The sequence below is a fragment of the Ctenopharyngodon idella genome, chromosome 6 (genome assembly GCF_019924925.1).
Source record: "Ctenopharyngodon idella isolate HZGC_01 chromosome 6, HZGC01, whole genome shotgun sequence".
Taxonomy (NCBI): Eukaryota; Metazoa; Chordata; class Actinopteri; order Cypriniformes; family Xenocyprididae; genus Ctenopharyngodon; species Ctenopharyngodon idella.
Genome location: NC_067225.1, coordinates 23,739,275 through 23,765,037, shown reverse-complemented (window position 1 = coordinate 23,765,037; position 25,763 = coordinate 23,739,275). Strand labels below are relative to the sequence as shown.

Below are 25,763 nucleotides of genomic sequence, written 5' to 3'. Positions count from 1 at the left end.
TAAATGAATTAGCCAAAGCATTAAATAATTCGACTGCCCCCGGCCCAAACCTGACTGAATCAGAAATCAAATGTCTCCTCTTTGCAGATGATTTAGTCATTCTGTCAAAAACAAAAGAGGGACTACAACAACTCCTCGACATCATAGAGACATTCAGTCAAACATGGGCTCTTAAAATTAACCTAGTAAAGACAAAAATAATGATTTTTCAAAACAGATCCAGGTGTAGGGAAAATAGATACACCTTTAGAGTAGGAAACCAGGTCCTCCAACACGCCTACGAATACACCTATCTGGGACTAAAACTGAGTTCAACAGGGAATTTCAATCTGGCTGTGAAAGAGCTGAGAGCAAAAGCAATGAGAGTCTTCTACATGATTAAAAATACAATTCGACATGAAATTCCAATCCAAACCTGGCTGAAAATCCTAAAAGCAATAATTGAACCAATTGCTCTATATGGCAGTGAGGTATGGGGACCCCAAAAAACCCAAGATTTCTCAAAATGGGAAAAAGAAGAAATTGAAACTCTGCATACTCAAATTTGTAAAAGCATATTAAAAGTAAATAGAGCGACACCAAACAACTCATGCAGAGCTGAATTAGGACAATACCCTTTATTGATAACCATCCAAAAAAGAGCTCTAAAATTCTACCAACACCTTAAATACAGTGATCCAAACTCATACCAGGCAGAAGCTCTACAGTGTCAGGAGCAAAACCTGATCAGGAGCGCCTTATCACAGCTGGTGCTGAAACTACAGCCAAACCTACACAGCACAATCCGGCCCAAACAAATTGTTCAATTGCAAAAACAAAATTACATCAACTATTGGAAAGATGCCACTAAATTACAAAAAAAGATGGAACTCTATTTACAACTAAAAACAGACTACAAACCAGCAGAATATCTTAGCTGTGTTAAAGAACATAAAGTTAGAAAGACCCTAACCAGATACAGGCTGAGTGATCATAGCCTAGCTATAGAGAGAGGACGGCACAGGCAGAGATGGCAGCCGCGAGAGCAGAGACTGTGTTCACTGTGCTCTCAGAGAGAGGTGGAGACGGAGGAACACTTCCTGCTGCACTGTGACCACTATCTCAGTATTCGATCAGACTATTTCACTAAATTCCAGCTACTAGAACCAAAATTTATGGCATCTTCAAATACAGAAAAAATAAATTATATTCTAGGAGAAAACAGCAAATTGATTGCAACAGCAGCAAAATACGTAACAGCTTGCCACAATCTAAGAGAGACAGCAACCAGTGGACAAAACTAGAATCAGAAATATTCTTAATGTTTGTACAGTTTTTTTTTTTTTTTTTTACATTGTCTTATTCTTTTTTTGTTATTGTTGTTATTTCTTGTATGTATATTTACATGTTTATGCATTATATAATCATTATTTGTTCATTATTTGTTCAATGGCCACTGCTTTGGCAATACTGTGTAAGTCATGCCAATAAAGCAAATTTGAATTTGAATTTGAATTTTGAGAGAGAGAGAGAGAGAGAGAGAGAGAGAGAGAGAGAGAGAGAGAGACAAAGATAGGCAGACAGTGGAGGCAGCTGTGTTTAGAGATAGTGATTACCTTTACCTTCTGGCTGCTTGAGCTAAGAGGCTTTTAATTGATCTGAATGTTTCTGTACGTGATTCCAAACAAACACTGTGAGACTCTGTGATAGTTTTATTATCATAACTGAATACTCAATTATTACCTTAATTTTCAGTCCACAGTGTAATCAATAGACATAAGGTGCACTTATAAATCATTTACACACTGCTTTCTACAGGCATCCAAGAGTTAATCAGTATATCACAACAGAATAGGTGCCATAATCTGAGTGAAAGTAGAGGCCGCAGTAGCATAACACTTGTGCCCAACCAGTATGCTAGTCACATTAAGCATCACCAGAAATGACTCCATAGAGTCTATTTAGAGACATTATGCGAACCTAGACAATTAGACAGCTAATTGTGGAACAAATCTGGATTAGCCCATATACTCTGCAACGACATCATCAGTCATTGTGTGACTATAGAGAGATTTTATTAAAATAGATATTTATTACAGTGTACTACATCATGGCTTTTCCCTAAAAACTGCTGTAGCGACGTGCTGCCTCTGTCACTCAATGTTCTCATGACATGAAAAGCTTTTCAGCAGCTGAGCTGAAGACACTTAGCTTCCTCTGAGTTAAAAGAGGACTGCTTATAAGGGCAGCATTGCAGCAAATCAGATTGTATGCTGTATAAGGCTCTATAGTGCTGCTTCTGATATACCAAAATATATGAATTTCATATATGAATTCCTAATAAATCTTTAGTGTGATTTTTAATCAAGCTAGTACAAAGCAAACTTATGAGGCTCACAATCACATTAGCATTCAAAAAACTAATTACAATAGGGTATTTTTTAGTTAAAAAGGTAAAATGAAACTTTAGCTGGAATTCAGATTTTGTATTCCCTTAAGAAGAGATCTTATGGAGATCTGTAACAGATGGCAGATGTTAAAGGGCGGCTAAGTCCTTATTAGGGGAACTTATTAGGGGAGTAATATTCTATTGGCAGGTGGCGTGCTATTGAAATTTATGTCTTTGCAAATGTTTCGATATATTATATATTAATTTCACTCACTCACTCGCATATGCTATGTAAGGTCAGCCCAGTTTACCTGACGCACACATAGTATTTCAAGGGCTGAGGCCAAGAAAGAGTATTAGGTGGCTCAGATAGGCGCTCAGGCCTAATCTGGGATTAACAATGCAGCTCCGCAGATAGCCTTAAGGATTTCTCAGGTCTCATTAGCATGGCTGGGTTGACCATGTTGATGCCAGAGCTGGTGATATCGGTATAGTGCCACAAATGCCTGCCACTTTTTTTTCATTCGCTCACTAATCTCTCAAAGTGCTGGTTCATCAGGACAAAAATACTGCCTGGCAGCATAGAAAAGGTGTTCTAACAATGCAATTATACAAACATAAATAAAATAAGATAAAAAAGCAACACATTTTAACATTATTTCCTGAAAAAAGTCAAAAGGATGTTAATGTGTCAATTACAATAAATTATTAAAAAAAAAAAAAAAAAAATTAAGGATGTTGCTTAGAAAAAATAAAATCCGTTCTAAAGAGAGAGAAAAATAAAAGTGGAATCAGAAACATTAACGTTACGTTTCAGTTTGAAAAAAAAAAAAGGCCATTTATCATTGCTAATGAATATTAATTAGAAGACGAGCACTACTCTCCGCCCACTTCTACATCGAACGCTCGGAGCTGTCAGTCATCTGAGGAGCTGAAGACTCATGAACGCATCCTTTAGCTGTCTATTAAAAATGTGGACATTTAGAAGATACACATTTGTAAAAGTGGGTGAAAACTGATGGCCAAAAATGCAAACTCGAATTAGTTCTTTAAAGATGGGATTTTACATAACATTAAGCAGGATCACCAACTGCTTCAACCAAAGAGCAACTTGAACAGGATTTTTGTCTGAATCTGGTGCCCTAAATCTGTTGGACTACTAAGTATTGTTGCTACACAGGTAAGGTTAATCGATTACATGTTTTCTAGATTGCATAGTGTAAATGTTAATAATTGGCTTGAAAGTGTTGTAAATGTCCTATACTAATACTTCTTTGTTGTTCGTTAGTATTTCCGACAGCATTTGTCAATGAGACTATAAATAACTCGACAAGTCACTAAAATATTGGATAATGTATTAATAATAAAGCTAGCAACAAATGTAAATGAGTTAACAGGATTCCCTTTCTAGTCAGAGCGTTTTGGCGCACGTGCAACAGTGCTCAGCTTTCCAACTAAACCGTTTAGTGAAAATAAACCAGTCCAGATTTTCACTTGTCTATTGAGACATTTAGAGACATTTTACATTACAATGTCATTGTTTCCTATACTATAAAAACAGCCACCTTTACCGTAAGGTAAAATGAAAAATATGCACATTTACTGTAAAATATTAAAACGTTTTTGTAGAAGAAAAAAGACTGAATTATCTTATACTTTGCGGATAAAATACATCATATTTAACATTATATAGCTAATTTACTAACATACAAAGTTAGGAACTGTAAATATACTATCAAATGCCATCCCATAATGCTTGTAATGATCATCACTGTAATGTACAGTGAAGTTCTAGCAGCCTCAATTTTTTGTACTATAAATTTAACAAGAAATACATTCATAATAATGACGTATTTACTCTGTATAATTTACTCTGTATGCAGCCTATATGATTTAACATAAACACTGACTAAGCATTTAAAACAAAAGGATAAACAGAGCAGGTTTTAAATGTATGATGACAGTACAAAGAATGGAAAGAAAGACCACCCTGGGCTTGTCAAAGTATTGATGTATTGTTTAGGGTGGGCAGTGGGGACTTTAGACACTCCAATGACAAGAACCCTGGTCGAAATCAGGACTGCTGACAAGAAGTTGCTGCGTGTCCTCAGCATTAGCATCATTCTGGATTTGGAATTGATTACACAAATAGCGTTGGTGGTGTTAGTCTAATTAGACTAATCTCCCCGCAACTACACAATAAAACTAAACATCATTAGATGGAGAAAGCCCAGCACTGCCCTTTTGGTCAAAGACCCTGAAACTACAAACAATATGTTGTGTAGAACCGTATTTGTTGCATATGAAAATGCTGTTTTTATTAAATTTATCACTCAGTACAACCAAAAAACAATTCTCAACCAGTTCTTGCTGTATGCAGTCACACTTTCTGAAACGTCTATATACATGGTGGCTTAATATCAAGTGGCTTTAAAGTACATCTGGGTCATGATCTACCAGAGAGATGGGCCGCTGATCTTGTTTAGTGTTTAAGCAGCAAGTATTTTTAGGTGATGTGTTCAGATGGCATTGCTGTCAGTGTAAAAATGGGTTTGCAGAGATCAAGTCAATAACAGGTGCTTGTAATCTCTTCTGATTTTAATTCCACTGAACTTTGGGTTGATCTGATACAACGTTACTATCTGCAATGATTTCATTAATGACAGCCCATTGAAAGCCTTATTGCACTATGCTTTTGAGCATAATTTATTTTCTAAGATCAAAAACATGCTTTAAATGTTTAATAATTCATGCTTTTATTGTTATGGTGTTGTCCTTTGTTTGTCTGTCTTACCAAGCGCTGGATGCCTAGAATAGGCAAAGAAAAGAATGAGAATGGCAAAGATTTGTACAGAGCAATCCTACCCATCCCAACAAAGGCACGCGGTCCAAGCCTCTGAAGATGAACTGGATCAGACTGAAAATGGTGCAAGCAGGTTAGAATAACAATACATGACCTTAAAGCGGTCATATTCCCTTTTTATTCTTTTTTTTTTTAGCATCACTTATGATGTTAATGGTTTTGCACCAAAAAGAGTCTTAAATGGACAAAGAAATATATTGAGTGAATTTTCCGACTTTAACTTTGGTTTTCAAAGACTGTCATTTTTCTTAAGCAATGACCTCTTCGAATATGAAACGGAAAGCTCTCAAGCAGAGGAAGCTGGTTTGTTGTCAGGTCAAATATAGTTTGGACTCCTCCATACTACATTGTGACAAGTTCACAAAACAATATATGCTGAAAAATTCAGCTGGAATTAGACTGTAATGGAATAGGATCTTGTTAATAATAAACTCAGTCACTAAAAAAGTTGCTCTATCGGAAGATTTGGATTCTTCAGGAACTAGCATTCGAAAGTTTGGGGTCAGTAAGATTTTATTTTTGAAAGAAATTAATACTTTTATTCAGCAGTTTCTATTTCAAATAAATGCTGTTCTTTTAAACGAGAGTCTTTTAAACAAGAGTTCTTTTAAACGCAAGTCATTATATTAGAGTGATTTCTGAAGGATCATGCGATTCTAAAGACTGGAGCAATGGCTGCTTTCAGCTATCACAGGAATAAATTACATTTTAAAATATACTGAAATATAAAACAGCTATTTTAAATTGAAGTAATATTTCACAATAGTACTGTTTTTGCTGTATTCATCCAAAAAGAAAAAAAAGCAGCCTTGGTGAGCATAAAAGACCTTTCAAAAACATCATAAATCTTACCAACTCCAAAATTTTGTATGTAGCGCAGCAAGTGCTACACTTTGTTTTGTTTCTGTTCAATCAGAAAAAGCACAAAGTTTAGAGAACTTTCTCACATTTTATTCTAACTAGTTTTGCCATTTTTGCTGCTTAGCTTCATTAGTTTCCTTTTTGGAACATTTTTGGAGTTCTGAAACAATTCCCCCCCACCTTTTCTCAGGGCACATTCTTTATGCGAGGACACCTCCTCTGACATGCAGGGGATCATTTCTACTGGAACCAGCCAGTTTCAGGAGTCCAGGAGAAGCTCTTTCACAGGTGCTGGGGCTATGGCAAGGTAACATCCAGACTAAAGCTTGAACGTAGTTCACCATGTGAACCCTGATTACCACTAACCCAAGTCAAATGCACACCGAGCAGTAGATCTGTAGCAGTAAAATCTGATTTTACTGTGGAAAGAAAAAGTGAACCACTCATCAACCAAACCAACAAAATTTGAATGTTAAGTGTGCATTTGACAAGGGATGAACAGAAAGCTACATACTGTATAAAGAGCTTGGAAGTGTTTCTGTTTGACATCTTGCGGTCTCCCAGGCTCACCCAATTTCTGGTAATGCTGAGGAACTGGGCTTCACACAGGCTTCACAGAGAGGTTGAGCGTCCCGACTCCTTCTTGGAGCGATTCCGTGGACCTGACCTTAAAGACTTATCTAGCCGAGGAAGTAATGCCCGATCCTCTATAGGCCTTCCTGACAGGCCTCATAAGAGGAAGTAAGTCAAGATTTTCTGTACAGTTTCTTTGTACAGACAAAGATGCCTTTGGTATAATGCAGAGTCCTTGAAAACGAAAGAACCGTTCAGAGAATCATGCTGGATCTGTGCAGAAATATATCCGTATTGTGTGCAGATGATTCATAAATCCGATTACAGAGCTGGGGATTCATTTCTTTTCTTGTTGGACCTGGAGGTTATAATACAAAAACAGTATGTAGATTTCCATGTAGAAATGTCCTTTAGGTAAAACAGTATTGCAATACATTGTAGAGTAGAAACAAATAGAACAGATGTTAATATAGATACTAAATCAGCAGTAGTGATGGTCTAGTTATCCTAGAATCAGATCCCTCAGAATTTAATCCACAATAATAACAGTAAAATGAATGCCTTTTGCTCCTTAAGAAAAGCCAATCATTGGCCTCTGGCAGTTTACAATATAAACAACTGCAACAACACAGATGAGTAAGTACCTTGTAGAAACAGCTCCACTAGATATAAACCCCTATTTAGTACATTATAAATATTAATTAAATTATTTTTAGTGTTTTATATGATAGATACTAGATTGTAGAATCCTAAATAATAAATAAATTCTAATAGTGCTGTATTTCAAATATGCAATTAATAACAACAAATGATAGTGTGTCATGTTTTGTATGAAGTTGGTACATTGTACAGTGAATTTTGGTAGTGTTAAAGGTAATGCTGCCCTCTGCAGGTTAACATGAGCGGTAGTTCACAGTAGTGACCCGTAGATTTTAGGCTAGTTGCTAATTCAAATAAAAACAACTCAAAATGTTACCTTCAGCAAAAAGGAGGACAAAAAGGAAGAAATAAAAAAAGATGAGAAAAAAGATGAGAAAAAAGATGAAGACAAAAAGGAAGAGAAAAAAGATGAGAAGGAAGAGAAAAAAGATGAAAAGGATGAGAAAAAAGATGAAAAAAAGGATGAGAAAAAAGACGAAAAGAAGGATGATAAGAAAGATGATAAAAAGAAAGATGCTCCTCCTCCGCCGTGAGTATGCCACAAATGACATTTTAGTTTTAGTAGTCAGATATTGACACTGATTGTGTCGTCTCACAGTAATATCTAAAGATGAATGGTGTGATTTAGTATATGTGTTCATCTTTGAAAGTGGCCAGACAATAATCTAATATGTGTTTTAGGAAAGAAGTGTGGATCATGGACCCAGCCTCAGACAAGTATTACAGATGGCTGTCAATCATAGCGGCACCAGTGTTTTACAACCTGATGATGCTGGTGACAAGGTCTGTTCATGCAGTATCTCTCATGACATCAACAAATGTAGACGTGTGGAGAGACGTGGCATATGCTTAATTTTTTCGTATTTCTTCAGGGCCTGTTTTAATGAGCTTCAGAACTCTTACACAATGCTTTGGATCATCATGGACTATACTGCAGACGCAATCTACTACATAGACACATTCGTCAGATCAAGAACAGGTATGGTGGTTATTCATTAAAAGGATAATACTGATGGAATATCTATTAAATATTATTCATATTAAATATTAAAACACTACCATTATATTAGTATGGGGACAGTGTGTTTTTTTCTGAAAGAAAATAATACTGTTATTTAGCAAGGACATGTTAAATTGATCTAAAGTGACAATAAAGGCTTTTACATTGTTACAGAAAAATCAGACAAATGCTGTTCTTTTAAACTTTGTTTATTAAATTATCCTGAAAAAAAAAGTATAATGGTTTCCAGAATTTTTTTTCAAAGGGGTCATGAACTGCATTTTTTTAATTTAATGTTTCCTGAGGTGCACTTATGTCAGTATTATTTGTACATCAAAAATGGTCATAATTTAGAAATAAAATTTAAACGCTCTGTTGGAAGGGGCGTGTCTACTGTGAGACTGGCTATGATTGGCTAACATATTTGTATATGAATAAGTATTACATGTGAAACTATCTCAAAATCTTTTACTACGTTTTTACTATTACAGCTGTCGAGATTAATAGTGGAAACTGTTGATTATAGCATTATATTTAGATCTACTCCTGTTGCATGAAATGTTTCAGCGATGAGCATTGTAGCCGATGACAGACATGTCTGTTGAGCGCATGAATGCTTTAATCAAAACTAACAGTGCAAACACGAGATTCATTATGCAGTGTAGACAGCGTCATTGATTATGACAGGAGTTTTGTCGAGAATCCTGGACTCAGGCGCTGATAAACTCATGCTGTGTGATTGCAGCTCCAGCGATTGTAAAAGGAGGGGTTCTTTGATTGCTTTCTGTAAATAATTTAATCACAAATTAAATAACAGATTATTTTCATACTAAGAGAAACAATGTGAAGTTATACATTTAGTCACTGGCTTGATTTACTGACGCATAAACAGCAATAAACGTTTTTGAGACAAAGAACACCTGACTGTACATGAATCATTACATATCATAAATCACTGATCACAGATTAGGCATTAGAGCTAACACAGTTACTTACATTGCGGCATTGCTGTCAGGTCCATATCTTACAGTAAATGTCTGTTTGCAAAGCCTGCACAGAAATTGCAACTGATTTACCAAAGAATCCACAGTGAAATGTACTAAACAAACAAATAAATAATCAACATTCACATAGTTGAAAATAAATAAGCACTTTCCTAGCATTAGGATCCTTTGGAAGGAAATGTTTTTAGTCCAGTGATTCAGATGCCAGTGGGCGGGGCCAAAGATGTGATGATGTAGAAGTAGGCGTTGATCTGATTCTGCAGAGGCGGTCTTACATCGCACTATTATGTCATAATAATGTGACAAAATCCTAAACAAGTCGTTTTCAGAGCTTGTTTTCAATAAAAGCTGTTTCTGGACTAACAAGGAAGATTTGAGTTTTGAAACTTACAGGATGTTTTTATAGTACAATGACCTTTTACATGTCAAAAGATCAAGGAAAATTTGATTGAATTCATGACCCCTTTAAGCTGCACTACCTTTTTTTCTTGAAATGTTTCTTGAGCAGCAAATCAGCATATTAGAATGATTTCAGAAGGATCATGTGACACTGAAGACTGGAGAGCTGAAGGCTGCTGAAAATTCAGCTTTGCAATTCCAGGAATAAATAAAATTTAATATATTAAAATAGAAAACTGCTATTTTAAATTGTAATAATATTATTTCACAATATATAATATATATATATATATATATATATATATGTATATAGTGTAAATTTAATTATATTTATCTATACAACTAGATTGTACAAGCTACATAAAGCTTGTTACATTTTTATTATTTTTATTTTTAACATTTTTATTGTCTTTTTACAGGTTTCTTGGAGCAGGGTCTTCTTGTCAAAGACTCTAAGAAGTTGATGGATCATTACAGGACAATCCCACAGTTTAAATACGACATGATCTCAATGATCCCGACCGATTTATTCATGCTGAAAGTGGGATTCAACAATCCTGAACTTCGCTTCAACCGCCTCTTCAAAATGGCACGTCTCTTCGAGTTCTTTGATCGCACAGAAACACGAACAAACTATCCAAACATTTTCCGTATCAGCAACCTCGTACTTTACATCCTGATTATCATTCACTGGAACGCTTGCATTTTCTTCGCCATTTCAAAAACGATTGGCTTTGGAACTGACACATGGGTATATCCAAACATCAGTCACCCTGAATATGGCCGCTTGGCCAGAAAATACATCTACTGTCTGTACTGGTCCACTCTCACTCTCACCACCATTGGAGAAACACCACCTCCCGTTAGAGATATTGAATACTTGTTTGTTGTTATGGACTTCCTCATTGGAGTGTTGATTTTTGCTACCATCGTCGGTAACGTCGGTGCCATGATCTCCAACATGAACGCTTCTCGTGCTGAATTTCAGGCCAAGATTGACTCCATCAAGCAGTACATGCAGTTCCGTAAGGTCAGCAAGGATCTGGAGGCCAGGGTCATAAAATGGTTTGACTACCTTTGGACAGAGAAGAAAACTTGTGATGAGAAGGAAGTCTTGAAGAATCTCCCAGACAAGCTCAAAGCTGAGATAGCCATCAATGTCCATTTAGACACACTAAAGAAGGTGCGAATCTTTCAGGATTGTGAAGCTGGACTTCTTATAGAGTTGGTGTTGAAGCTGCAACCTCAAGTGTTCAGTCCTGGAGATTACATATGTAAGAAGGGTGACATTGGCCGAGAAATGTACATCATCAAAGAAGGAAAGCTCGCCGTAGTGGCCGATGATGGCATCACACAGTTTGTGGTGCTCAGCGATGGCGCTTACTTTGGAGAAATCAGCATCCTTGGAATCAAAGGCAGTAAGGCCGGTAACAGAAGAACGGCAAACATTCGTAGCGTCGGCTATTCTGACCTCTTCGCCCTGTCTAAAGATGATCTCGTGGAAGCGCTTACCGAGTACCCAGATGCCAAAAAAGCCCTGGAGGAGAAAGGAAAGGCTATCTTAAGGAAAGACAACCTTCTTGATGAGGCGGTGGCAAGCGCAGGTGCTGATCCTAAAGATCTGGAGGAGAAGATTCACCGCCTAGAGGGCAACCTTGAAGTCATGACTAGCAAATTTGCCAAGCTCATGGCAGAGTACACATCCTACCAGGGGAAGGTCAAACAGAGGATAACCAACATGGAGAACAAAGTGAAAACACTACGAGTCGAAGATCTGTCTGAGGTTGTTGAGGACAAAAAAGAAGAAGAGAAGAAGACAAAATAGCATAGACATTGGGGTTAAAGGGGTTTCCTATCTATGTACATATTTCTTAACATAGTACATTACTTTTAAACTGTTTATACTTATCTATTTATACATTTTACACATGACAACATTGTACTAATTGCCACATGTGTGTTAAAATGTGACACTTGTTGTATTTATTCAATATATGCAGTATGGAACAGCACAAATGGCATAAAACGCAGGATCTTGTTTACATGCCCTCAGGAGAGAGATATACTACCATTCAAAAGTTTAGGGTTGGCAAAAAAATTTTTTTTGTTTTTTGAAAGAAGTCTCTTATACTCACCCAGGCTGCATTTTTTGATTTTCTAAAATACAGTTAAAACAGTAATATTGTTTAACACAATTTAAAACATGCCGATTTGGTGCTCAAGAAACATTTCTTATGATCAATGTTGAAAAAAAGTTGTGCTATTTAATATTTTCCTGGAAACCATTAATTTTTTTTTTTTTTTTTTTTCAGGATTCTTTGATGAATAGAAAGTTCAAAAGAAGAGTGTTTAAAATTGCTTTTTTTGTAACATTATAAATGTGTTCAGTTCAGGCAGGAAGGAATTAATACTCTAATTGCTCATTTGGCAGAAGCGTGAGAATATATAATTTATTCCTTATTCTGATGTTCTGATTCTGCTCATTAAACAATTACATTGTGTCAATAATATTGCTAATAGGGTTGCTCAAAGAAAGAACAACTTAATCACATGGATCATGATAAAACATCCGAAACACAAACCATAACAATTTAGTGTACTATTCAAAGTACCCAAATGTGTTTTTAAATAAATGTTCTAACAAATGTTTGTTAAAAGTGTTTCATTTAAAAGTAATTTTATTCAGTTGGACTATGTAAACCAGAAGATGGATTTGCTCACCAGACAAGCTATATACAGTATTGTGTGTATAGTACATGAACTTGTCACATTAGGGATCACAGACTGCACTTGGAGAGATGACCTGGTGTAGAAAAGGTAAATCATTATATCGCCACCTTGGAATTATTAGGTTCTATCTGCATTCTGAGCAGTTTTGAGGTATTGAGCTTCAAAGATTTTGCATTCCATACTCCTTTGTGGATAGACCCTTTTATCATCTAAAAATGTAAAATCCCAAAATGTACACAACTTAAAAAAAAAACAAAACAAAAAAAAACATCACATAATGTAAATAAGTTGTGTTGAATAACTCAATTTTGACAAAAGTGTCAGAATCTTATAATTCCAAGGTGACGATTTGTTTAAATATATTTTATTTATACATTTATCTAAATTTATTTATTTTTTATTTATTTTTTTAAGTACCACTCTGATGCCAAACACCAGGTGACTGAATCCTAAAATTCTAAAATGACTAAAATCTTGAGTTTACTAAAAACTAGACAGTATTTTGACTTTGATATGGTGTTGGATATGTTAAAACAGACATTTAATTTGTGTGTATTCTTCCACTAAAAGAGGTTTTGTGTAAAACCGGGAACATGTCAAAAGACCCAAAAGTTGAATCTCATCATTACATTTCCACACTTAGTTTGTTTTTCAGTTTTGAATTTATTTAAGAATAACTTGAAACAATCAAATGTTGTCATTCTCAATATCAAGTTCTGTTTCCCCCTTTTATGTTAGCGCCATCAGCAGTGGAACAAACCACAGTCACATTTAATATGCAAGAGGGAAAATGGAAAAACAAACAAAAAAAAAAAAAAGCGTAGAGGGCATCGCTAAAGTGGGTTTCCAGCTATGCCTGGAAAAACCAGAGCGGCAATTCTCAGCATAAATGTTTGGCACGACAAGATAGTGGTACAATTTGTGCCAATTTCCCCTCATTTTCATCCAACAATATAGGGCCAGACACTGTGCAGAGCGAGAAAAAAAGCAACTAAAACAGTTTCTTCATGGGGCACTGTCAATTAGCATTCACTGACTAAAAGTCTGCCATCTTGAATTAAAACAAGACAGATAACAAAACAAAACACTTGTAGGAAACCTTTGAGAGAGTTTTATGGGAAGGTTGGATCTCTCTTTTGTAACACTACTCGTTTTTGTCAGGAGTGCACCGTGAGCGTAGATTCATTTTAGCAAACAGATCAATTTAGTGTAAGAGAAAGAGTCGGCTCTGAAGCGAAATGCAGAACACTGGCCATAAAAGAGCAGCACAGCTTTCCAAGCGGCATTACAAACAATGCAGTTCCTCAATAAATACAGATTCCTGGACACAAAATTGAGACTGGAGCTGCTCTGTACCTTTGAAAGCATTGCTGCAAATGCGAATGGACTAGGGAAGACCTATGAAACACGAGCCAAAAAATGTCAAAGGGCAGACCAAAAAAAAAAAAACCTAAGAGACATTCTGAATATTGAGTTAAGTGCACTTTCACAGTTCAACCATAATACATCAATAAAGTTCTACTTCCTCCCTTTGATCTTGTTGTTTTATTAAGTTTAGATGGTGATCAGTCCTGCAGGTGTTAAAAACTTCTAACCGTCCCTCCTTTTTATGACTACAAAAGCAAAAAGTGAGTGGATTTCCTGGCAGACATGACAGAAGAGATTTTATCCCTTAAAATAAATAACGCTATATCTCAGTGCATACAAAAAGGGAACCTTAACACTTACATAAGAGGGAGAGAGAGCCAAGAGTCCAGTGTGGTTTTATCTACTATTTAGGCACAGGCACACGGCCACCAGAACTTTCCGATTTTAACCCATTTCACGTTGCCTTACATTTAAACTTGATATTTACTTTTAGTTGTCGATGTAGCTGAATTCTCCTGTGACGCACAAATGAAACCTCTGAGGGCGAGTGAGTTCTTTTGTGGATCCTGGAGCCTCAGAGCATGCCGAAGCCTTTGGCGTAAGTGATGGCTTTAAGGAGTCTCTCTCTAAGTTTCTCCTTGGTGGAGTATTCGGGGAGGAGCAGCACGTTGAAGCAAGTATGAGAGGTGGGTAACCTGATCATAGGAGGAGAAGAAGAAGAGTATATTACTTTAAAAAGACTTTCCATGTTTATTGCTGTAGAAAGAAATGTATACAATGTCATTAACGTGATAAAACTGTAGAGAATGTAATACATAATTTGTTTAGCATTACTAGTATTATTAGCATTAGTTTCTAATCATGCGTAACTTTGGTTCTTTTGAGTAAACAACAACAACAACAAAAAAACCTAAGCAGATTTACTTGATTTGATACCATAAAAATGTGTTACAAAAAAGTGAATGGGTGAATCACGAAAAAAGCCTTTAGGAAACATTGATTTTTGCATTATGAAGTTTTCATGACAATTACAATATTTTCCGGCAAGAAAAAAAACCAGATAAGTTGCATCAGTGTATAAGTCGCCTTTTATTATTACATTCAGAAATAATGTAAATATACATATTAGTTGTAGCATGTTCCCCAAAAAAAAGAAGAAAAAGCAACTTACAGTCCAGATAATACTGTAAGCATGTCTGGAGTGTTAGCCATATTCTGCTTAAGATGTAACTGATCTGATACATGATCATACAACTATTTTATAATAAGGTATGGTGTCAAAAAAACTGAACTCATTATTGACTGACAGTGTATAGAGGCAGTATTTGAGTTTACCTGTCAGAGTCAGGGCCATTTTTGGCAATAATCATCTTGAGTTTGCCTAAACCTCCAACTGGAGCTCTATCTGTGCCAGTGGTGAACTGAAGAAATAGCCTCTTCTGCTCCTGCCCAAATGAGTGCACAGTCTCCCAGAAATCCCTGATGAGAGTCAAAAATAACATTTTTCATCATTTTTTTTTTTTTTTTACCCACATAGGAAGTAGTTTTTACAATTAGTGGTCCACAGATACTCCTGTAATTGCTAATGCCCAATGCCCATATTTAATTGACAGCACCAAATAAAAGTTAAAATGGCTGACATAAAAATGAATCATATCAACAACACTTTTCTTGCACAACATTTACTAAATTAATTCAAAGTACCTGAAAACAAAGTAGGGCTTTTCACACTGTGCTTAACCCTGAGTTATCGTTGTTCTGAGCACCGCTTTTAACCCCGGGTAAAGGAATGTTTCACACTTGTAATTTAGAAGCAGGGATAGCACTGCTTTTTACCCGGAGTTATGAAACCCTGGGTTAGGGTTAGTTGTAAAGCGGTGTTAACCCTGCATTGCGGTGCTAAACTTGTACAGTGTGAAACAATGCAATGTTAGAATGTTACAGCTAGACGCTTGGCAACAGACAACCAATCGCGTACTCATTTGCCTGCTTTGGACAGTCACGGAAACGCTGCGCATTGTATATAAACAGTAATATATATATATATATATATATATATATACATACATACATACACACACACACACAGTAACAGTATTTATTCAGCATTTGAGAGGAAAAATGTAAAATGCTGACAGAAAACGTAACAATTTGAGTGAAGAAGAGACCGCTTCATTCTTACCTTTATAGTCCAAAATGTCCATTCAGTATAAACTCGATAGTATAGTTGGAAATACATAGATGCGCAATGCTAGAGCTATGTAAACGGGTCGCATGCTGCGTGTATCCAATCAATGACACTGACACGCGAATATACAAATATGAACGTTAACCCAGGGTTTAGGAATGTACAATGTGAAACGTCAGTTTATGAATACCCAGGATTAATCGTTAATCCCAGGGGAATTATGAGCAGTGTGAAAAGAAGCAAGATAACCCAGGATTCTGTTTACCTGGGGTTTAGAATGTCCAAGGGTTAACCAAGGTTTTTTGTTTTTTTTTGACACTTAATCCATTTAAAGGGTTTGTCAGTAGGTTTTGTAACTGGAGAAACTGCTAAACACCTCAAATGACCAAAAATCAGCTGATCACTACCAACTATGAAGTTAGAGAACATAATTTTTTAAGTATATATTTCATATAAAAATATATTAAATACTTATATAATATAAAGTATTAACTATACATAATTATATACATTAAATCAATTAATAACTTAAACAATTCATTAAATAAAATTGCACACATTATATATAAGCATCCACATACTTAATAATGCGAGAGTCTTTGTTGTATCCTCCATCATATTCTGTACTCTCTTCAAGTGCTTGGAAGTCAAGATTCTGCACGAAAACAAAACAAATGGGTTTATATGTACAGATGTGCCACATGTGAGAACATCCTGGAGGTAGTTAACAATCTGTAGCTAACTCACCCTGCTGCCACATATAAGCAGCTCAATTTCCTCTGGTCGAAACAGATACTTCAGTGGAGACTCATTAGTGACCATGTGGAATCCTCTTCTGAAGGCCTTGAACTGTTTCTCCACACTTTTGTTTAGCATGTACTCTGCATAGAGTGCCACAAAATCCTGCAGAGACCCACTTCATGTTATGTGTATACTTGCAGATATGAACATGTTTTTAGTTTTAAAAGTTGAATGAATGAATGTAATGCTTGTAAAAGTGAACTAACCTTTCTGTTCTCATTGGTAACTGGGATTTTATCACCACCTTCCTTTAAATCATACATTAGTGGGTTTCCAAACAGGTCTGTTTGTGAGATCTGGAAGGTAATCATCATGTCTTCTTCCACATTACCTTCATATTCCTGTAGGTCCTTCAGACTCTGATAAAGAACCTGCAGAAACACAGTCAGCACCATTATGACAGTCAGAACATATATAATGGTTCTCTCTGCACTAATACTACAAGCTTTTTTTTGCTAATCCAGTCCATCAAATAATTGCTATGTGACAAATAGCAATAATCAACTCGCCCCAAATATTTTGATGAGCAATCACTGTGTGCCAGTCATAATGACTGACTCTTCCACTAAAGTGCTGATGTACCTGCTCAAATCTCCTCTCTGCTCACAATCTCTGCTCTAAATCTGCCTGTATCTGGTACAAGTGCAGACAGACGGCTGCTTCACAGCATGCTTTCAAAATGACTGAGGACAGGACATGCACACCCACGTGAAATAAAGCTGAAATGTTGCTCTTTGTAACTCCTCATTGTCAATGTATAACATGGAGTGGAAATACTGAGGGGAAAAAATGAGCCTATGTTTCAGGGAAGCCAAAAATCCTTTATTAATCTAAGGCCATGTTAACATAAGTTGTGCTCTTGAAAAAAAAAAAGCACAATTATCTTGTTTGTATAGACATTACATACAGGTCTTGTTGGATTTAGCAAGATTTTAATCTACAATTAAGTCTGCCTGCAGGTGAAAAAAGTAGTAGAAGTGTAGTTTAAATCAATTTACATAAATGTAAACTTTAAAAATACACATTACTGTTTAAAAGTTTGGGATCAGCCATTTTTTAAAGAAATTAAAACTTTTATTCAGCAAAGACATTAAATTGATCAAAAGAAAAAGAATATAACAGTTTTCACAAAAATATTAAGCAGCACAGCTGTTTTCAACATTAATAACAATAAGAAATGTTTATTGTGCAGCAAATCAGCATAATAGAATGATTTCTGAAGAATCATGTGACACTGAAGACTGGAGTAATCAATGATGAAAATTCAGCTTTGCCATCACAGGAATAAATAACATGTTAAAATATATTAAGAGAAAAAAAATGTAATATTAAATTGTAATAATTTCACAATATTATAATTTATACTGTATTTTTGATCAAATAAATGCAGCCTTGGTGAGCATAAGACACTTCTTTCAAAAACATTAAACCTACTGATCCCAAACTTATTATACATTAGTGTATAAATTTCTAAAATAAATGTTGGACTAGGAATGCTGAAGAACAAAGAAATGTAACCAGCCAAGAATTACCGGATGAGAGTCTGCCAGGTCTCGAAACGTTCCTTTCTTTCCCATTAGTTTTCTGTAAACCACCATAGGGAAGTGCACATCGAGAATGCAATTATTGTAGATAGCTAGGCCCAGGACGATGCCTATCAAGGTGAACTGGCCTTCATTTTCAAACGATGAAGGGTTAAACCAGAATAGCTTTGTGCTTTCATCATAGGTAAACATGCCTGTAGATAAAACAGAAGAGAAAGCGTAAGACAGGGGTGCACAACAGATGTCAACCATTTCAAACTCAATGAATCAAGATGACAACAAGACAGATCTGAATCGACAGTGTAAAATAAGTTCTGAGAGCAATGTTAAGCCAACTAGGCCATACAAATAGTAAACTATCAATTCCAATATCAATTAATATGAATTAAACTGAAGGGGGGGGGGTGTAATGCTATTTCATGCATTCTGACTTTATTTTCTTACACTGTTAAAGACTTGCATTCTCATGCTAAACATAGCCAAAGTTTCAAAACACGAGTTGAACGTATGACAAAGTATTTCTGTGACAAATACACTACTTCCGGTTTTGGAGAGCTTTTTTCGAGTATGGCCTGTAAGACGTCAAAAGAGAGCAGAATTCCTCGTATGGGCACTTCTCCCTGATAAGCGCGCACACACACATCACCCAGAACAAGAGCAAGAGCACGCCCATCAACGCGCTTCGTTCGGGATACAGAAGCCAAGAGATTTTTCAACAATGGCTGTGTCCCAATTCAGGGACTGCACCCTTTGAAGGCTGCATACATCATTGAGGCAGTCTCATTTAAGAAAAATAAGCGTTACATTGCAACATAAGAAAGAAATTACAGTATTTTACACCTCACAATGACTATCAGTCAATTTTATTACGGTTACTTTTCTTAAATATGACATCCTTGATGAAGTATTCAGCCTTCAAATGCGATCTCCGAATGACGCAGCCTCCGAAATGAGATGCAGCTCCTGTCACTGAAGGAGTGTGTTTTTGGTTGTGAGGGAAAGATTACAATTTTCAGCTTCCCTTTTTATTTATGACGACGTCGCAGCTAGCAGACGATCTCGACACAAAAGCTGCACGCGCTCATGACTGTTTAGCTCCGTCCATGGCACTGACGGTAGGCACGCCTCCAGGAGCTCTGCTTTTTTCGGAAAGACTCGGTTTAGCGTATCTATCTTTTATAAATATGATAAAACTAAAGACTTTTCGGAGATATGAAGGATGCATTGTTACTCTATACGTACTCAAGATTAACATGAGATTGGCAGAAACTGTATGTGATACCCCCCTTGAAGTTAAATTGAACTTTGCATTAGGATGCATAAAGAAAGCCAAAAGGTCAAGTAGGACTAATTAATGATAATTACCTATATCTGGGTTAAAGATCTCCTCTACGACCAGCTGAAAGAACTCTTTGGATACTCCTCCTTCATCCACTCCTTGCTCACCCTCAAACTCCACATACAGCTGTTTCTTCAGGTCTGCTGGGTTTTCCATGGCAATCATCTCCAACTAAAATCAATCACATATTCATTTTACATCCACAAATCATCTTCAAAAATGACAAACTAACCATTCAGATATATTTCTTTAAAACAACATTCATCTTTTTGAACTCACTGGGACCTACCCTGACAAGAGCATCATCAATGATGTGGTCTCTGCGCACTTTGAGTCGCAGATAGGGGTTCAGCTGTTGTCCCTGCACCAAACTGTAGAGGGCAGTAATTCTGCGCTCGCTGTACATGCGGATCCGGTTGTCATAGTACAGGCCAAGATTCTTAGTCACAGGGTTAAGAATGAACGGGCAGGTCATAAAGGAGAACTTGCTCTCTGTCTCCACCTTGAAGAAAGTGTAGTCTTTGTCCATTTCCAGCACCTCATTGAGCGGTTCATTGATGAACTCCTCGAAGGGGATGAGGGGTTTTCGACAGTCCGAGGCACGGATGCCCAATTCCGTCTCAAGCGGATCCACTCGAGGGCCTTTCTTATTGCGTCGCTCCTCGCCTAGCAGCTCCTGCAGAGTCAACTCACTCGACTCCGGGATCGGTTCGTCATCCTCCTCCTCGTTGTGACCCGTGTCTAGGTCGCCGCCCAACACGTTTGCATAGTAGACGATTTTCAAGCACTTGGTGGCTGCCACCACTCCATCATCCTCGTTGACCAGGTTTTCACTGCTGAACTCGTTGCTGATAACCGTGTAGGTAATAAGCTGCTGGAAAGTCTCGACCAGACGTCGGATCTGGTCTGCGCCGTACTGCGACCACAACCATGCAAGCTTGGCCAGAGCCGGAAGAGGTAGCTTGCTCATTGCCTTGCAGAATTGCGGCAGTGCAATTTCTAAGTATTCCGGACTGTGGAGATTACTGTTCTCCATGACGATAATGAAGACGTTCAGGTAATTAGGGTCGGCGGCGTACACGTTGTGATAGGTGAGGTCACACTCTACGTTGGGCGACAGGTAGACTAACGCGTTGAGGAATGCTGCTTCAATCTTCTCGTTTGATAATAGTCTGTCGTACACTCTTCTAACTGCCTCAATGTCTACAGAAACTTCTACAGGATCAAACTTTTGGACGTTGTTCTCCCCGTGAGACGGCCCGTCTCCACTTGACGCTGAGGCTTCGGGTTCCACCTCCATCGCCGTGGACGAACCAGAGGCCGTTTCTTTTTCATCTTCATCTTTGTCCTCATCCTTGGCCTGAAGGGACTTGAGCTCTTCCTTGGTATGTTGCTTCGCCTTGCGGAAACTCTGGACCAGACTCTCCGCACTTGAGAAAACCCTACCGATGACACGGATTAGAGGAGAATAGTCCTCAGTCTCACTGCAGAGGCCCAGGATTTCATACACCTTCTCCTCCGTCAAGAAATTCAGATCTGCCAAAGAACAGAGTAATGCACATTTAAACATTTGCAAAGTTAATGGTATGATTCAGAAGAGAGTTCGAAAATAAATACTTATGCAAGAATTGCTGGTTGTTCCTTTCCCTGAGAATTTCCATAAATCAAATGTCTGTACTATTGGTATCGACTGAAATTCTGCTATCATGATAATGTTATTCACCTCTAAAGTCCTCCCTCGTGGGTTGTAGGTCCTTATGGTTCATCTTCCCGTTGCTGCAAGCAGAGAAGTTGTGAGCTCCTTTGGCACTGTTCTCCGGGAAGGCTGAACTGGCTCCTTTCTTAGAGGGGTGAGGATCACACAGTTTGGCATTATTCTTATATAACTCCAGGGCCTTGATGGCCGCTGCATTGTTATCCATGCGCTGGAAACCCGGAGAAGAGCCACAAGCCTCATTCGTGCAGGCCTCATTTCCACAGCCCTCTGTTAACTGGTGGTAGTAGCGCTCAATTAAATGCTTTGCAGCCGCTCGCTTCCTGTATCAGACATTCAAACAGGACAGCAAGGGGGATTAGTACGGTTCAATCCCGAAATAAGTGCACAATAGAGCAAATACTTCGACTAATCGAACTCAAAGAAAACCCACCATTTGAATTTTTCAACAGCCATCAAAACATGACTGTTGCATGTGCACATAATTGGCCTACTCTCAAAATTATGTAAAAAGCGAGGATTATACCTTAAATTCTTAAGGAATCTGAAATAGAATGATAGGAATACGATTCAAAATGTGGGCTTTCCAGGTAATGTGTGGACCTCTGTTGTGCACGTTATTTATTTTTTGACAGACATCCATGTCAAACGATGTGGATTTGAAAACAGATGGATTGCAAGGTAATAATTATTTATTTCTTAGCCAGCAAGTATTCGGTGAAGTGATTGATGCCCATGAGTGTGTTAGGTTGATGTTTTTAGTTCTAATATTCCAACCGACAGCCAGCCTAAGTTTTTGACGGACATGATAATGTGCGTGAGGGGTGAATTTTTTGATTTTGGGGTAATTATAAAACATGCTGGAGACGTTTGAAATGCTTTTTGCGTAGTTCATTATACTTCTTTTACGGAATGTTTATTTCATGGTTTAAATAAATTATGTGTTACTCAGAGACTGACATATTTTGCTTGTCAAAAATGTTACATTCAACTGTCGCAAATTTGTTGACTTTTGAAAATTAAGTTCTTTTTCTCTTTTCTTTTTTAACCAGGAAAGGAGTGGTCTTGATGCACAATGTTGTTTTTATTATCTCTTATAACAAAATCTTATTTAAACCCATAAAATAATAGTGAAAAATCACTTTTTAAAACTGTTCCATTATTACCCTTTAGCAGATTTTGACTCAAATCTATAATGCTGCTACTCATGCAAAATGCTTTTTGCACGGACAACAAAATATCATGCATTGATCAGTCACAATGTGTCAAAAAACATTTGATGAACATTTATGTCTTCATATCATCATTAATTTCATGCCATTCTAATATAAAGTTGTGTTCAATAATTTACTCTATTGACAGCATTTGTGGCTTAATATTGAATTCAATAAAAAATAACTGACTCGTCAATCAGTTTAAAATAATAATAATAATAAATAGATAAAAATCAGCAACAGTAACATACAGTAGTCAACATTTGAAGTGGAACAAAAAAGTTCATCAAAGTTGTCCTAAGAAGAAGGTTTTAGGACAACTTTGATAAAAGGTTTTGATCCACTTCAAATGTTGACTACTGTAACTTACAATGGAAGTAAATGGAGTCAGATTTCCTGGGGGTTTAAAATCATACATCAAGCTTGTATTTTTATTACAGCTTTCAAAAAACTGTTTATTATTTGATCTGTAATGTTTAGATTACGCTTTCTGGCTTATACTTTTAAAACACTGCAATAATGTTTATATTGCTTGGCCCTGTGTACTTCCAAGTGTCTTACTGTAAACATGACTTTTTTTAACTGAGGGATGAGCCACCAGTGAGGTCAATAGTGCTTTTTCAACCAACCCTTAAGGTGCGGACACATTAGACACATTAGCGAAAAAAAATAAAATAATGTGGGCCAAAAAGAGAGAGAAAAAAGGGCGTGTTGTCCATAAAGTAGCGATGCATAAAACACTGCTTACACAGAGGTCACTTACTTTCAAACCAAGCAGCTTTCTGTTGGTCAACATGGCAAATTCACATAAGTGAAAAATATTTCCCTAAATCTGCAAAGGGAACTTTTTTGCCCACACATGAAAAACTTAATCGTGCAGATTCCTGTTGAACCACAAATTTTCACCCAGAAATTGTAAATGTGACCGCACCTTTGGGATAATGAAAAATTTGCTTATTCTTAATGCAAACTGTAAAATAGAGTCAGTAATTTGGAAGCTGGCTATGTATGTTGAGATATATAAAAGGTATAAACAAAGACACTTACATTAGACTTGCTTAAAGTTTCCAATATCACACTCTTCTTCAGCTCTGAACTCAAAGAGACCAAAAGGTGGTCAGGTAGCAATCCTGCAGATTAACAGAGAGAAAAGTCACTCACTCACATCAATAGCTTTACTGCTAAATTACAGACAACACCCACAGATGATTGGTAATAGTTCACTTAATTATGACTGATGAAAGGGATTAAAACTACCCCATTAACAACTAATTAAGACTGCTCAGGATGATTGAGAAACACTGTTTTGGTGTCTAATGTCACCATAGATAGTGTCTTCAAACCTATCGAGCTACCTACCTAGACAGTCATTTGGAAACCCAATGATGTCCAAAAATGCTGTCTAGGTAGTCAGCTCACCAGTATTTGACACACACCCATGTGTCTGCAAGAACAGCAACAACATAAACCTAAACAGAGGCCAGAACTAAAAACACACCGTGTGCTTTCGCAATAGTAACATCCTATGTACCGGTAAACAACCGTTTACCCCGAACAGAAGGAGGAGAGGCCGCAGAGGGGCAGGCAGGGGGTATGACAGTGCACAAACAACTTCAACCTTGCATACACGCAGCCAGTCTCTTACAGATCATTTTAAAGCAAACGAACACACACACACCCAATAGCCACGATTAAAGTGTGTCGATGATTATCGCTGCGCTTAAGGCAGTGTGAGAGCAGCAGATCTTGTAACCTTGCAGTAACTGTCATGGGGAGTAATAGCAGGAAAGAGCTGACTAACTAGTTAGCCTAGCTGCAGCTAACCACAGTCTGACATTTAGAAGCAACGCACGGGTTTTATTTAACGGTTACTGTTGCACAATCAAAAGCGAGGGAGTATTTATGATATCGGGACTAAACAGATTTTACTTGTTTATCAGAAACTCGCCCCGTCCCTCCCCGGAGCGGGTTAGCAGCGCGGCTAACTGGCCTAACAGCGCTTATTACGGCTTCGATCACGCACGATTGGGATGGGAAAAGGGTGATTAATGTTTTGACAGCTTACTTCCGAAGATGTTCTGATGCGGACGAATGAATCTGGTCTTTCAACATCACAATCGCTCCGAGTGCGGCGTGTATTCAACTCCAGCCCCTCCACAAAATATTCGCGGCCATCTTGATCAACTGAGGCAAACACGGAGAGCGATCCCACAATGCACTGAGGCACGAGGACGACCATCAGTATAAAAACACGGCACAGACCTCTGGCAGTCAGTCAAGATCTGAATGAGATGTGTGGATTTCTGTTGAAACGTTTAATTCGGTATGCATGTGCTCACACAAACTAACTTTTTAAAATACGACTCAAGAATCAGAAAATTTCACTTTATATATATATATCAAAACCAAAACCATTGTAATATTAAGATTCATCAGCAGATGGCAGAATCCGAAAGGAAAACGTTTTGTTTTTTTGTTTTTTTTGGGTTTTTTTTGAGTGAGTTCACCAAAATATTTATAATTCATTGATGCTGTTCAGATACCTGCAGGTTACATTGTTATGCCAGTACATGGTGACGGTCACAACGGACGATAACTACAACAATACATATTAAGTTTTAATAATCGTTCTAATTCTATGAGAATATGGAAGTCCACACCACAGATATAACAGTAATGACACAGAGGAACAATGTCGTTGGAATCACTTTCAAAACAATTTTTTTCATCCAGCTGATGAAAACATTGAGAACCAATCAGAATCCATCCAACTAAAATATGGAAAATGTTCTTAGAACAACATTCTCGCAACATCCTTTTGATGTTATTTGTAGCTGGTGAATGTTTTTCGCTGAGAGAAAATAGGCCTAATATCGTTCTTTGTAATGGCCATTTAATGAGTCATTGAATCATTTACATGTGTTTTGAGTCACTGAATTGTTTGCTCAACCAATTTGTTAACACACACAAACACACACACGCACGCACACACACACACACACACACTATCAAAGTGTTTTGCTATCAAAGTGACGACATTCCATAGGCGTAATGGTTTTTATACTGTACAAACTGTACATTCTGTCCCCCTACACTACCCCTACTCCTAAACCTACCCATCACAGAAAACATTCTGC

At 37.2% G+C, this 25,763-nt stretch overlaps 2 protein-coding genes across 3 annotated transcripts; one reads left to right on the top strand and one right to left on the bottom strand.

Annotated features, from left to right (window-relative positions):
- Positions 1 to 1,756: 1,756 nt before the first annotated feature.
- On the top strand, positions 1,757 to 13,966 carry cnga3a (cyclic nucleotide gated channel subunit alpha 3a). Of its 2 annotated transcripts, XM_051897326.1 has the most exons (9): positions 1,757 to 3,548; positions 5,167 to 5,304; positions 6,283 to 6,399; positions 6,657 to 6,833; positions 7,242 to 7,301; positions 7,648 to 7,854; positions 8,007 to 8,108; positions 8,198 to 8,304; positions 10,148 to 13,966. In XM_051897326.1, the coding sequence occupies exons 2-9, from the start codon at positions 5,198 to 5,200 to the stop codon at positions 11,551 to 11,553; spliced, it is 2,283 nt and encodes a 760-aa protein (XP_051753286.1). In that variant the 5' UTR covers positions 1,757 to 3,548; positions 5,167 to 5,197; the 3' UTR covers positions 11,554 to 13,966. The 2 variants fall into 2 exon arrangements, with proteins under 2 accessions (XP_051753286.1, XP_051753285.1); XM_051897325.1 differs by lacking the exons at positions 7,242 to 7,301; positions 7,648 to 7,854 and having other exon boundaries at positions 2,214 to 3,548.
- Positions 13,102 to 24,858, bottom strand: ube3a (ubiquitin protein ligase E3A). Its single transcript, XM_051897319.1, has 11 exons — positions 24,692 to 24,858; positions 23,674 to 23,756; positions 21,422 to 21,735; positions 19,988 to 21,234; positions 19,725 to 19,869; positions 18,348 to 18,553; positions 17,022 to 17,186; positions 16,762 to 16,917; positions 16,596 to 16,669; positions 15,162 to 15,305; positions 13,102 to 14,521 (listed from the first exon to the last, which is right to left on the bottom strand). Coding segments are annotated over exons 2-11 (2,574 nt in total). The 5' UTR covers positions 23,676 to 23,756; positions 24,692 to 24,858; the 3' UTR covers positions 13,102 to 14,400.
- Between the last annotated feature and the right edge of the window lie 905 nt (positions 24,859 to 25,763).